The following is a 12,191-nucleotide window of genomic DNA, read 5'->3' on the forward strand; positions in this document are numbered from 1 at the left end:
TCACCACAGTAAGAGAGAGAGAATGGGCAAGAATTGATGAAAGGAAGGACAAACACAAAAGGGGTAAAGTTTGGGATCAGTGCTGAGGTTTGGAAAGGTGTAGCTGACGAGGGATGGATTCAGAAGAGGGGCTCAGAATGCTTGAGACTAAATGAAATGAACAGTGTGTATGACAGCAAACAGGGGTAGATGTCGAAGAGTTTGAGAGAGAGAGATAAAGAAAAAGAGGAAAAAGGACAGACGAAATGAGAGCTGTTGAAGGATGACTGAAGGGTGAATCAGTGAGAGGCGCAAAAACGACCAGCACAGATCCAAGAAGAAAAACAGAGTCATTATGATGAGAGGGACGAGGGCTCAAACTAGGCTGCTGTGTGTTGTATTTGAGGGTTTTTTGACTTTTATCAGCTCTCAACTGTGCAATACTCAAGTGCCAAAAGGGCCGAAGGAGACAGAGAGTGCAGCTGGAAATTCTGCGGAAATTGAATATTCAGATGAGGCCAACACTTTTTACCTGCAATAAGGCTTCATTATGGTGCATTGGCTCTCCAAAGCTGATAACTACAATGTAAAGGGATGAAGATCTGCACTCAGAAAAAAAAAAAAAAAAAAAAACTGCAGCCAATCAATGCATCAGTACACAAGTCAAGACACAGGTGCTTTAAATATGGACATCAAATGATGTCATCACACACAAAACACATTAATTCATACACAGATATTCAGACAGTAGGATGAATTCAATGCATTTAGTAGGAAATAACCTTCAGCAGATCAATTGTGACTGACGTGAAGTCAATTTAACATCATCAACACATTTCAGATTGACAAAATATCACCGACACACTCAGTGTGTCAGGACAGTAAGTCAATGAAATGGTGTCCTCGTATAAACAAGGACACCATGTCCACTGTACATTTATATCACCAGATTATATTGCCCAACAGCATGAGAGTTCATCATTGAACCCAGAGGGTGACAAGGTCTTCAGGGTACTAATCCAGTAAGCCTCTCATCTCAACATTTTGTGGTTCAGATCACCACCCTGTTTAGCAAGCGACAGTTTCAGTGCCCACATGTTAGAGACTGTATACCATGCTCAGCCTAAATGAAATGTTGAGCTATAGGAGAATTCAAGTCCTTCCTCCTTATTCAGCTTTTGTGTTCAGAAAGCCTTATCTTTAATGGTTTTGCTGTTTTGCCAACATAACCTAGTGAGCAAGGGCAATACAGAAAATAAATTACATTTGCAGAGCTACAAGTAATGCAGATTTTTGAGTTTGTTTTCACCATATTGTATATACATAGGCTGCACACTGTAAGTAAAGAAAACAGCCAGGAGAGAGGCTTCTTTTTGGGCTGGCAATCTGCATGCACAAACCTATCTTTCAGATTCAAAGCCCTTTTTATAGGAAAAGAGAGGAGGTCTAGAGAAACCATTCTTCAAACTAGGGTCAGTGTCTAAGATATGCCAATTTTGTTGTATAATAGATCTAACATGGCTGTTTCCAAGCCTATATTTAAGTGCAATTAACTGAAAAGTCTCATTCAACCATATAGAGGAGTGAAATGTTGGTCAGCAAAGTCAGCAAAGCTAGTTCACTCAGGGAACTCCTCAGCTCTGATCTTCTCATTGGTTCAAAGTTAAAGAAGAATTGAACTTTCATGAAGTGTTGAGTAGTATAGTTAGCTGTAAGAGGTATGGGTCCATGTGTTGGGGAAATGCCCTCCATTTCCTCCAAAAATGGTTACCAGGACTTCTTATGTTTGCATAATCTGCTTTGCTTGCATTCATTTACTCCTTTTATGGCCTGTGTGTCACTCTATGGAACTGAATGGAGAGATAGAAAAGCAGTATTGTGGATTAGCAGCCCAGGGGAGCATGACTGATGAGGATATTTCACCACCATGTGGACCACCATGTGTCCAGGTGAGCGTACAAGCCAGCACTCACTAAATTCAAAGCCTTTTAAATGACACATCAGCGTATCATGACAGGCTGCCCTCTCTTTCCACCCCACCGCTGTTTTTTTGCTTCAACCCACCTCCTACCCTGCTCTGCCTTATCACATCTGTTTTAATGTTCTATAGAGGTTGTGCATACCTCTACAAAATCTGTGTGTGCAGCAATGTTTTGAACTCCATGTATTAAATCACTGACATTCCTACTTAAGTATACCAGAGGTAACCATTCTCCTTCTATTATGCAAGAATAACTGAGATAAAACAAAGTAGACTAATGTTTTGATGACTCTTTTGAAACGCTAATAGACAGAGAAAGTAAAATGTCAGTCAGCTCAAGTTGCCCATTCACCACATACTGTACATGTGTGTGTGCATGTGTGTGTTTCTTCTGCTGTCTTTGATGCAGCACAAATCATTGAGTGGATGCTCCTATGCATATGTAATTACATGTGTGTGTGTGTGAGGGGTGGGGGTGGGGTGGGGTGGGGGGGGGGGGGGGGGGGGGGGCGGTGGGGATAGGGAGAAAGAGAGCATTGTAAGTATATATGTACGTTTGTGTGTGTGTGTGCGTGTGTGTGTGTGTGTGTGTGTGTGTGTGTGTGTGTGTGTGTAATCACAATTTAATAGCTGGGACAAATCCTAAATTCACTCTACCTGACAGGTACAGATTAGACAGCGGCTGAGTCCTGCTACTATTTTCAGCTGGAATCAGCAGTGAGACTCTCCATCGACTCCACACTGTAGAACTGGGATTTGTCAAGCCTCTTAGCCTGGGACTGCTGTGTCAAGAGTCTCTTTTTGCCCTTCTGGGCAATATGAATGACACTCATATGAGCATACTTGGGTGTGTGTTTATGTGTGTATGTGTATGTGTGAGTGTGTGTGTGAAGAGGTTGGGGTCAAAAAACTAAATAAAACCTCTGAGACCAGCACTCATGAAATATTTGACAGAGGCAGTCAGGCCTGTTTGACAGGGATGCTTACTTGTAGGGCTCCAACTGAAGGCTAAGGCTAAGGTTTCACATACACAGTTTAGATAAAACAAACAAAATAATAACAATAATAACAATAATAACAATAATAATAATAATAATAATAATAATAATAATAATAATGATAATAATAGATTGTGCACATTGTTGTGTGAAAACAACCACATTATCAAATAGTATAACTTTTAATTCCTTACATTAATCATACACTGCTCATAAAAAAACACATTATAAAATGGTTGACAGACCTGAACTTAGACTAAAACAAATACAATTCCACAGATTAGAACGCAGAGCAAAGAATAGAATAGAGCAGAACAGAGTAGAGTACAGCAGAACAGAGCAGAATAGAACTGAATAGAAAAGAATAGTGTAGAGCAGAATAGAGTATCAAGTAGAGCAAAAGAGAACAGAATAGAGTAGAGCAGAACACAGAAGAACAGAACAGAGGAGTGGACAGCAGAACAGAGCAGAATAAAGTAGAACACAGCAGAAACAATGGAATAGAATATTCTATCATAACTGCTGAATAAAGTGTGCAAATGGAGAGTAGCTGAAGCTCATGACATCTTGGCAGACAGAGCTATTAGCCATTAAATTTCTTAACAATTAAGGAGTTAATGGGGGCTTGTCTCTCTCTCTCTAGATTTCGTGACGTGTTTGACTGTCTGTCATCATCACACACTTGTCACACACACTCCGTCACTCATCTGCATAATGAATCAAACAGCGTTTCTCCCTGTGTGTTTTTTTCTGTCCATCGCTGACGACGACAGTTTCTTCTCTCTGCGCTGCATAGGGACCAAATTTCCTCAGGGAGGTCTTACGTATATTACACACATACATGCACACACACACACACACACACACACACACACACACATATACACAAACACACTCACAGATTGCATGTATACTGTACATGCACATTTACTTGAACAAATGCCCAGTGGCACCCACACAAACAAATGCTGGGACATTTATGTACGCACATCTCTCTCTCTTTCTCTCTCTCTTTCTCTCTCTCTCTCTCTCTCTCTGTGTGTGTGTGTGTGTGTGTGTGTGTCTCCATGATGCTCACACTTACTCAGTGTCACACACACGCTAGAACAGGCACTTTTAGGAAAAAATATCTTCATTACTGTAAAAAAAAAAAAAAAAAAAAAAGTGCCACGTTGTTCTCATCCACACACTCACATACACATAGACCCACTGCAAACTTCATACACACACTCACATACACACAGAGTGCCATATGCCCTCAGAGAATGTAGCACTCACAACCAGACATTGCAGCACCATTGCAGCACTACACGAAAGACAATTTACAGTGCTGCTCGACATCCACAGGGGCTTTCACAGAATGTACACAAACATTTGTGCACATATAAATCCCTACAAAGACTGTAATGTTTCCTAAAGTAGAAAAAAAAAAAACAGGAAATGAGTAATTAATAGATTCCCACTTCACTTGATCCCTACTTGTGTACTGACCAACCTGCAACTCCCGCAGCTTCCCCACTCCAGCTGGGGAGTTCTCACACAGACCAAAACACACAAAAACTCACACACACAAACACACACACACACACCTCTGCTGGTTTCGCTCCCTGGCGGACTGACAGACAGCAACTGTTGAGCACGCTCTCCCCCCTCTCAGTGTTTTGGCTCACAGTTAGCCGCTGTCAGTAGCCCAGAGCAGTAACATCTCTGCTCTGTTTCTCCTCCAGAGGAAACGGGTGTGAAAGCCTTACCTCGTCTCCCCCGCACATCCCTTACTCGCTGGGGTGAACATCTCGCAGTCAGTGGATGGTGCAGCATTAGCAGTGGAGCAGCTGGGAGAGCAGGAGAGCTTGAGTGAATCGGAGTGTGTGTGTGTGTGTGTGTGTGTGTGTGTACGAGAGCAAGAGAGAGAGAGAGAGAGAGAGAGAGAGAGAGAGATGGAGGGGGAGGGTGGAGACAGTGCAGGGAAACAGAGAATTATGAGATGAGCGGGAGAGAGAGAGAGAGAGAGAGAGAGAGAGAGAGAGTGTGTGTGTGTGTGTGTGTGTAAGAATGCAGGGATATGGTGTTGCCATGGAGAGGGCTACGCCTAAACTCCTATAAAGCCCTTTAGGACAGGGGGGGGGGAGAAAAAGAAGAAGGGGAAGAAGAGAAAATGTCAGTGAAGAGAGACTTGGACCGAGAGAGAGAAAGAAGCAGAGAGAAGTGACTCAACAAATGAGAGGCAGCAGACAGGACATAAATATGGAGACGGAGTGGGGGGTGGGCACTGAAAAGTTGAAATATGGCCAACGGTGAAGAAGAGCTCAACAGAGTGAAGCCCTTTCATCATTATCACCACACAAGGGCATCAAATCATAATTAAAGATTATCTGGCGGCATTTCTGCTTTTTATTAGACAGTCAAAGTGGAGAGAGACAGGAAAGACAGGGCAGAGAGGGGGTGACATTCAGCAACGGGTCTGAGCGGGATTCGAACCCAAGACCTCAGTATCAGTAGTATCAGTAGCCCCAGCATTAAGTGGTATGCGCTCTGAGCAAAATAATAAATGTTAATATTTTGATCTGTTCTTTTAATCAAATCCAAAGTCCTGACCCGAGAGTAATACCAGCAACACGCAGCCTGTCGCGGTGATTAAAGCCCGTGCTCACACCTCACAGTGGAGTGTGCTAAGAGGATTTATAAAAGGTCAGTGACAAGAATATCACACACACACACACACACACACACACACACACACCATCACACAGGTGAACACACAATAACACAAACACTCACCAATGGACCGTAGGTGGCAGTTATTCAATGAAGCGGACTGGTGTTAGAGTACAAAGGCCATCAGATCAATCATACACACACACACACACACACACACACACACACACACACATACACACATTGGATTGATGTTAGCATCGCATGTATGTGCTGCAAGCACTTCAGTGGCCACAGTGTTCCATCGATGGCCCAAACAGAGACACAAACATCAGCCACTCTAAATTATTTCTTATTGATCTGGTTTCTTGCCCCTGGCCGTAATAACATGCGTGACAAACAGCAGTCCCTCCAACAGACACACACATACTCACACCACACACACACAAACACACACAAACACACACACACAGAAAGAGAAAGAGGGTGGGTTTAATTAGATATTTTTCTCCTAATGGATGCTGGATGCATGAAGACATGATGCAAGTAGGCCTACAGGTGACTCCCATCCACCTACACACACACACACACACACACACATACATACACACACACGCACAGACATGCACACACACACACACACACAGAGGTGCGCCCTTCTTTCGTTTGAGATGTTTGTTTAAGGATATGTCTTCTTTTCTTCTAATCTCCGGGCAGTTTAGTACACAGGAAGCCTTTGTCGGTTCTAATTGGTCCTGCTGGTTGAGGTTGCCTTGGAAACCAGTTTAGAAAGTGGTGTTGGTTGGAGGTCTGCCAAAGGTTCAGATGAGGTTGGCTTTAATGAGCTACTGTAACCAACACTGTATACCACACAGGCAATAACAAGCACGCCAATATTGACTATTGTGTAATATCGTTTTCTGTTTGAGCTCATGATCCAGCAGAGTGGAGGGAAATCAGGATCCAGCTCTAATGAACCGAATGAATTAGTATTCGAATACGATTAATCAACAGGCTGAGTCAGATCTAATTCAGAGCACAGAACCACTTGGTGAATGACTAAAATGCAGCTTTTCCAAAATTAACTATACTGTCAGTTGGAGGAGGATTTACATCATCTCCACCACAAGCGCCTGGCTTGACGGCTAATTTGTGACACTGTTGGCGTGCAGTCTGCCATAGTAACACATCCCTCACAGGCCTAAATCTGTCCACTGAGCCCCAGCTAACAAGCCCCTGTCTCCAAGCCCCTGCCAGGGTGCACACTGATGGCTCTTGGCTGGTCAGAAGTTTAATGTGAGCATGCTCGTGTTACCCAGAAGTGTGTGATGGGTTATAACATTACATGTTTCCATGGCTGGGAATAACTTATTTCATGTACTCATAATACTGTAATTGAGTAGCTTGTTGTGTACTTGTATTTTTTGAGTATTTTTAAAAGTCAGTTTACTTTACTGAAGTACATTTTTGTTTACATATTGTACTTGCAACATTTTAAATTACATCCATTACAAAGTATAAATTCTACATGCCCTCTGTAAGCATCAGAAACTGGACCTTCATAAACTGACAGATAGTTCACAGTAAACTGATTCACAGTTTTCAAAGATTAAAGATTTTATTTTAAAATATTCAAATTTCCAGATACTTTATTCATCCCGAAGGAAATTCACAGTTTTCAACAGTATCCACAGATTCATTCATCTTCTAAACCGCTTATCCTCACTAGGGTCGCGGGGGGGTCACACCTAGGGGCAATTTAGCTTCTCCAAGTCACCTGACCTGCATGTCTTTGGACGGTGGGAGGAAACCAGAGTGCCCGGAGGAAACCCACGCAGACACGGGGAGAACATGCAAACTCTACACAGAAAGGACCTTGGGTGGGAACCGAATCCAGGACCTTCTCACTGTGAGGCGACAGTGCTAACCACTGCACCACCGTGCCGCCGTATCCACAGATTACAAGATTAAATAAATAAAAAAATAAAAAATAAAGAATAAAAGATGACACCAGAGATCTAAGTACCCAATGTGCAAAAAAACGTGTACATAGATGTTTATAATGTGCACAGATGTGGGCAATGTGCAAATTTACAGTATAAACAGATGATAAATAGCAGCAAGCAATATATACACTATAAACAAGTAATATACAGTACAGGCCACTAGTTTGGACACACCTTCTCATTCAATGCGTTTTCTTTACTTTCATGACTATTTACATTGTAGATTCTCACTGAAGGCATCAAAACTATGAATGAACACATGTGGAGTTATGTACTTAACAAAAAAAGGTGAAATAACTGAAAACATGTTTTATATTCTAGTTTCTTCAAAATAGCAACCCTTTGCTCTGATTACTGCTTTGCACACTCTTGGCATTCTCTCGATGAGCTTCAAGAGGTAGTCACCTGAAATGGTTTTCACTTCACAGGTGTGCCTTATCAGGGTTAATTAGTGGAATTTCTTGCTTTATCAATGGAGTTGGGACCATCAGTTGTGTTGTGCAGAAGTCAGGTTACTACACAGCTGACAGCCCTATTGGACAACTGTTAAAATTCATATTATGGCAAGAACCAATCAGCTAACTAAAGAAAAACGAGTGGCCATCATTACTTTAAGAAATGAAGGTCAGTCAGTCCGGAAAATTGCAAAAACTTTAAATGTGTCCCCAAGTGGAGTCGCAAAAACCATCAAGCGCTACAACAAAACTGGCACACATGAGGACCGACCCAGGAAAGGAAGACCAAGAGTCACCTCTGCTTCTGAGGACAAGTTCATCGGAGTCACCGGCCTCAGAAATCGCAAGTTAACAGCAGCTCAGATCAGAGACCAGATAAATGCCACACAGAGTTCTAGTGGCAGACCCATCTCTAGAACAACTGTTAAGAGGAGACTGCACGAATCAGGCCTTCATGGTCAAATAGCTGCTAGGAAACCACTGCTAAGGAGAGGCAACAAGCAGAAGAGATTTGTTTGGGCCAAGAAACACAAGGAATGGACATTAGACCAGTGGAAATCTGTGCTTTGGTCTGATGAGTCCAAATTTGAGATCTTTGGTTCCAACCGCCGTGTCTTTGTGAGACGCAGAAAAGGTGAACGGATGGATTCCACATGCCTGGTTCCCACTGTGAAGCATGGAGGAGGAGGTGTGATGGTGTGGGGGTGTTTTGCTGATGACACTGTTGGGGATTTATTCAAAATTGAAGGCACATTGAACCAGCATGGCTACCACAGCATCCTGCAGCGACATGCCATCCCATCCGGTTTGCGTTTAGTTGACCATCATTTATTTTTCAACAGGACAATGACTCCAAACACACCTCCAGGCTGTGTAAGGGCTATTTGACCAAGAAGGAGAGTGATGGAGTGCTGCGGCAGATGACCTGGCCTCCAGAGTCACCGGACCTGAACCCAATCGAGATGGTTTGGGGTGAGCTGGACCGCAGAGTGAAGGCAAAGGGGCCAACAAGTGCTAAACACCTCTGGGAACTCCTTCAAGACTGTTGGAAAACCATTTCAGGTGACTACCTCTTGAAGCTCATCGAGACAATGCCAAGAGTGTGCAAAGCAGTAATCAGAGCAAAGGGCGGCTATTTTGAAGAAACTAGAATATAAAACATGTTTTCAGTTATTTCACCTTTTTTTGTTAAGTACATAACTCCACATGTGTTCATTCATAGTTTTGATGCCTTCAGTGAGAATCTACAATGTAAATAGTCATGAAAATAAAGAAAACACATTGAATGAGAAGGTGTGTCCAAACTTTTGGCCTGTACTGTATATATATAAAAAAATAGAAATATGAAATATGAACAATTTAAACAGCAAGACTCTAATTTGAACTTTGTGCTCTCGTCCTTTTAGAATTTCACTGGTAAAGATCACATCAAACAAAGTTATTTCAAAAACATAACTCAGAGACCCTCAGAGTACATTTCAAATGAGTTACTTTTTACTTTTAATAGTTTTTTCAATAGTTGTTTTACTTCTACTTAAGTAAAATATCATCACAGAAAAAATAGTTTTACTTGAGAAGAAATATCTGGTACTCTTTTCACCACTGCATGTTTCTGCCCTAACATATAAGGATATTGTTGGTCAATTAAAAATTTCTCAAATCCAGTCTAGTCTCATATACATAAATGTGCAGGCAATGAAAATACCGACTATTTAGGTTTTTTGAAAATTTAATTAATTAAAGATGACAAGTGTGGGTCCTCCATCACTGGTGCCCGGCTCACTTGGTGCACTGCGGAGAACGCAAGGAGCGGGAGAATGGGGTTTGTGCATTTTGGCCTGCAGGTGACACTACATGAAAGTTGACAACCAGCAACTTTAGTGATAACAAATTTAAAATCTACTTGACGTTTTGACCCAAGGGTGGCGCTAGAGAGAGATGTGACAACAAATTGGCATACAATATACTACTACTACCACCACAAGGCAGTGCTACAAGGTTTTCTCAGATAGATCTCAACATGAATTATGTATCACCTAGGGGCATATAATATCCTGTACTGAAAGAAAAACTGTATTCTCCTTGTGAGTAAGCTATTTGATTTAATCTCTCTGCAGGTTCCCACACTGGATGAGGTCTCTTCAAGGTAGGTTTTGGCCTTGGCAGTATATTGTCGAGTTTATGCCCAGTCACAGGTGAGTAGATGGCAGGGAGATGTGTGATGGCACAGCACAACACAGTAAAAAAAAAAAGTGTCTGCTGTGTAAGAAGGGCATCATAACATGTCAAGGTCACTGAGACACAATGAAGCATGAGTATGAGCAACACTACCGGCACAGAGGGGAAGGAGGGGGCAGAGAAGAAGCAGAAGCAGAGAATGTAAATCTCTTGTTCTTGTTAGCATGCCGTGCACAGGCAGCTGGCAGAGAGTAAACTGAGAAATATGCCATGCCAGCCTGTGTGCCACCCATCACCCGTGACAACCCAGCTGTCTGCAGAATATAGATGTCAATAATGAGACGTTTCCCTCACCCTTGCATCTTCCACCCTCAGTTACTGCCCAGATTATTGATATTACACCTTCTGCTATGAAATGGGAAACGCATAACTCATGTGACTGCTCTTGGCCAGCTGATCAGAGCCTGTTTCTTTGTGTGTCTTGTGTCGGGTTGACACATCGTAGTGGAGGTGGTTCTGATGATCTGACAGATAACTGTGATTAAGGGCTCTAAATAAACTTGAACTTGCATGGGAGAGCAGGGAAAGTTGTAATATTTTCTCCAATATTCCCACTAACAGAATACAGAAATTTGTTTTTCCATGTATGGCGTATAAAGTACTATAAATATTGTATTTAAGGTTGCTTTCTGCCTAACAGTCAGTTTGCACGGTCTGAGCTAACAAGTCATTTAAACATTTTTACTTTTTCAGTTGTTTCAGTTCAGGTGGCTTTCATCCAGCTCAAATAAAAGCAGGCCAACCTGTGTAAACCAAAGTGCCGTGTTTGCTTGTCACATGGTTCGAGAAGAAAGCATGTGAGAGAATGGTTCCATTCATAATACAAACAATAACCTTTTATGATGGATGCTAACTCTTCTTTCACCCTTCTTTTCTCTGAGAATCAGAAGATTTACAAAACACAACATGAGACTCAAACAAGCCAGGGAGAGAAACAAGGTCCAACAATGAGAACCAAAAAAAAAAAAGAAAGAAAGAAAGAAAGAAAATTAATTTCTTAATAAATTCATTAAACCGTCCCCTTTGCCTTGTTCTTTGGTAATGAGTTTTTTTCCCCCCTAAAAACCTCTTTGTTGTGACCAAAAATTGCTTTCAATTAAGTTTCCCTGTTTTGTGGCTTGGATGCTTATTTAATTTTATTTTTTTTTCAATCCTTTAAGGCTGCCTTGGAAAGGCACAGATAGGAAACACATAAGTCTGTGTGTGATAAAATAAATATTCATTCAACTCTAAAGTAATTATTTTTGAAATATAACACAAGACACATAAAGTCAAATTCAAAGTTGAAGAACATTAAACAATCATGAGTAAAGCATTTAAAGAAAAAAAAAGTCAGCTAGACTCTGTCTCACTAAGGTTTTCAATCCTGGCCTTCAGGACCCAAAATGCTGCCATGGGTATGTTGTAATATTTGAATTCATACAAAACATACAAACAAAAACCATGTAGCATACAACCAAAACTTAATCGTGAAGCTGATGAATGTGAATGAGTAATATGTGGGTGGGAGGAGGGCCTCAAATCAAATCACTGCCATTTGTTGGCATAACAAATGGCAGTGATCAGATGGTCTGCTCAGCAGCTACAACAGCAAACCACCATACCATCACCCCCAAGTGGCAGAAAATAGCAATGACAACTTCTAGGTTTTCTAAAATATATGATCACTGAGTTGGCCTACATGATTTTGTATTGATCCACTTGATCGGTCCATTGCATTTCAGTGTCTGTCAGTGTGTGTATTTACATATCAAGCACACTTACAGTTTGCATCTTCTACAGCCTGTTTCTCACAGTGTATCATAAGATGTGCAGGCATCGGTGCCAATGTGTTCTCCACAGGGAAGGCTACTCATTCAAGTTATTTTCCCCTCAAAGC

General features: G+C 41.7%; 1 protein-coding gene across 1 annotated transcript in view; it reads right to left on the reverse strand.

Moving 5' to 3' along the window:
• Positions 1-4,880, reverse strand: part of rap1gap2a (RAP1 GTPase activating protein 2a) — a 99,562-nt gene extending 94,682 nt beyond the window's left edge. Inside the window, exon 1 of the mRNA XM_030067962.1 lies at positions 4,710-4,880. Within this exon, the coding sequence (XP_029923822.1) occupies positions 4,710-4,750 (41 nt within the window). The 5' untranslated portion in view covers positions 4,751-4,880. The remainder of the gene's footprint in view (positions 1-4,709) is intronic.
• Positions 4,881-12,191: the final 7,311 nt, after the last annotated feature.

Source organism: Myripristis murdjan, chromosome 13 (genome assembly GCF_902150065.1).
Source record: "Myripristis murdjan chromosome 13, fMyrMur1.1, whole genome shotgun sequence".
NCBI classification, from domain to species: Eukaryota; Metazoa; Chordata; class Actinopteri; order Holocentriformes; family Holocentridae; genus Myripristis; species Myripristis murdjan.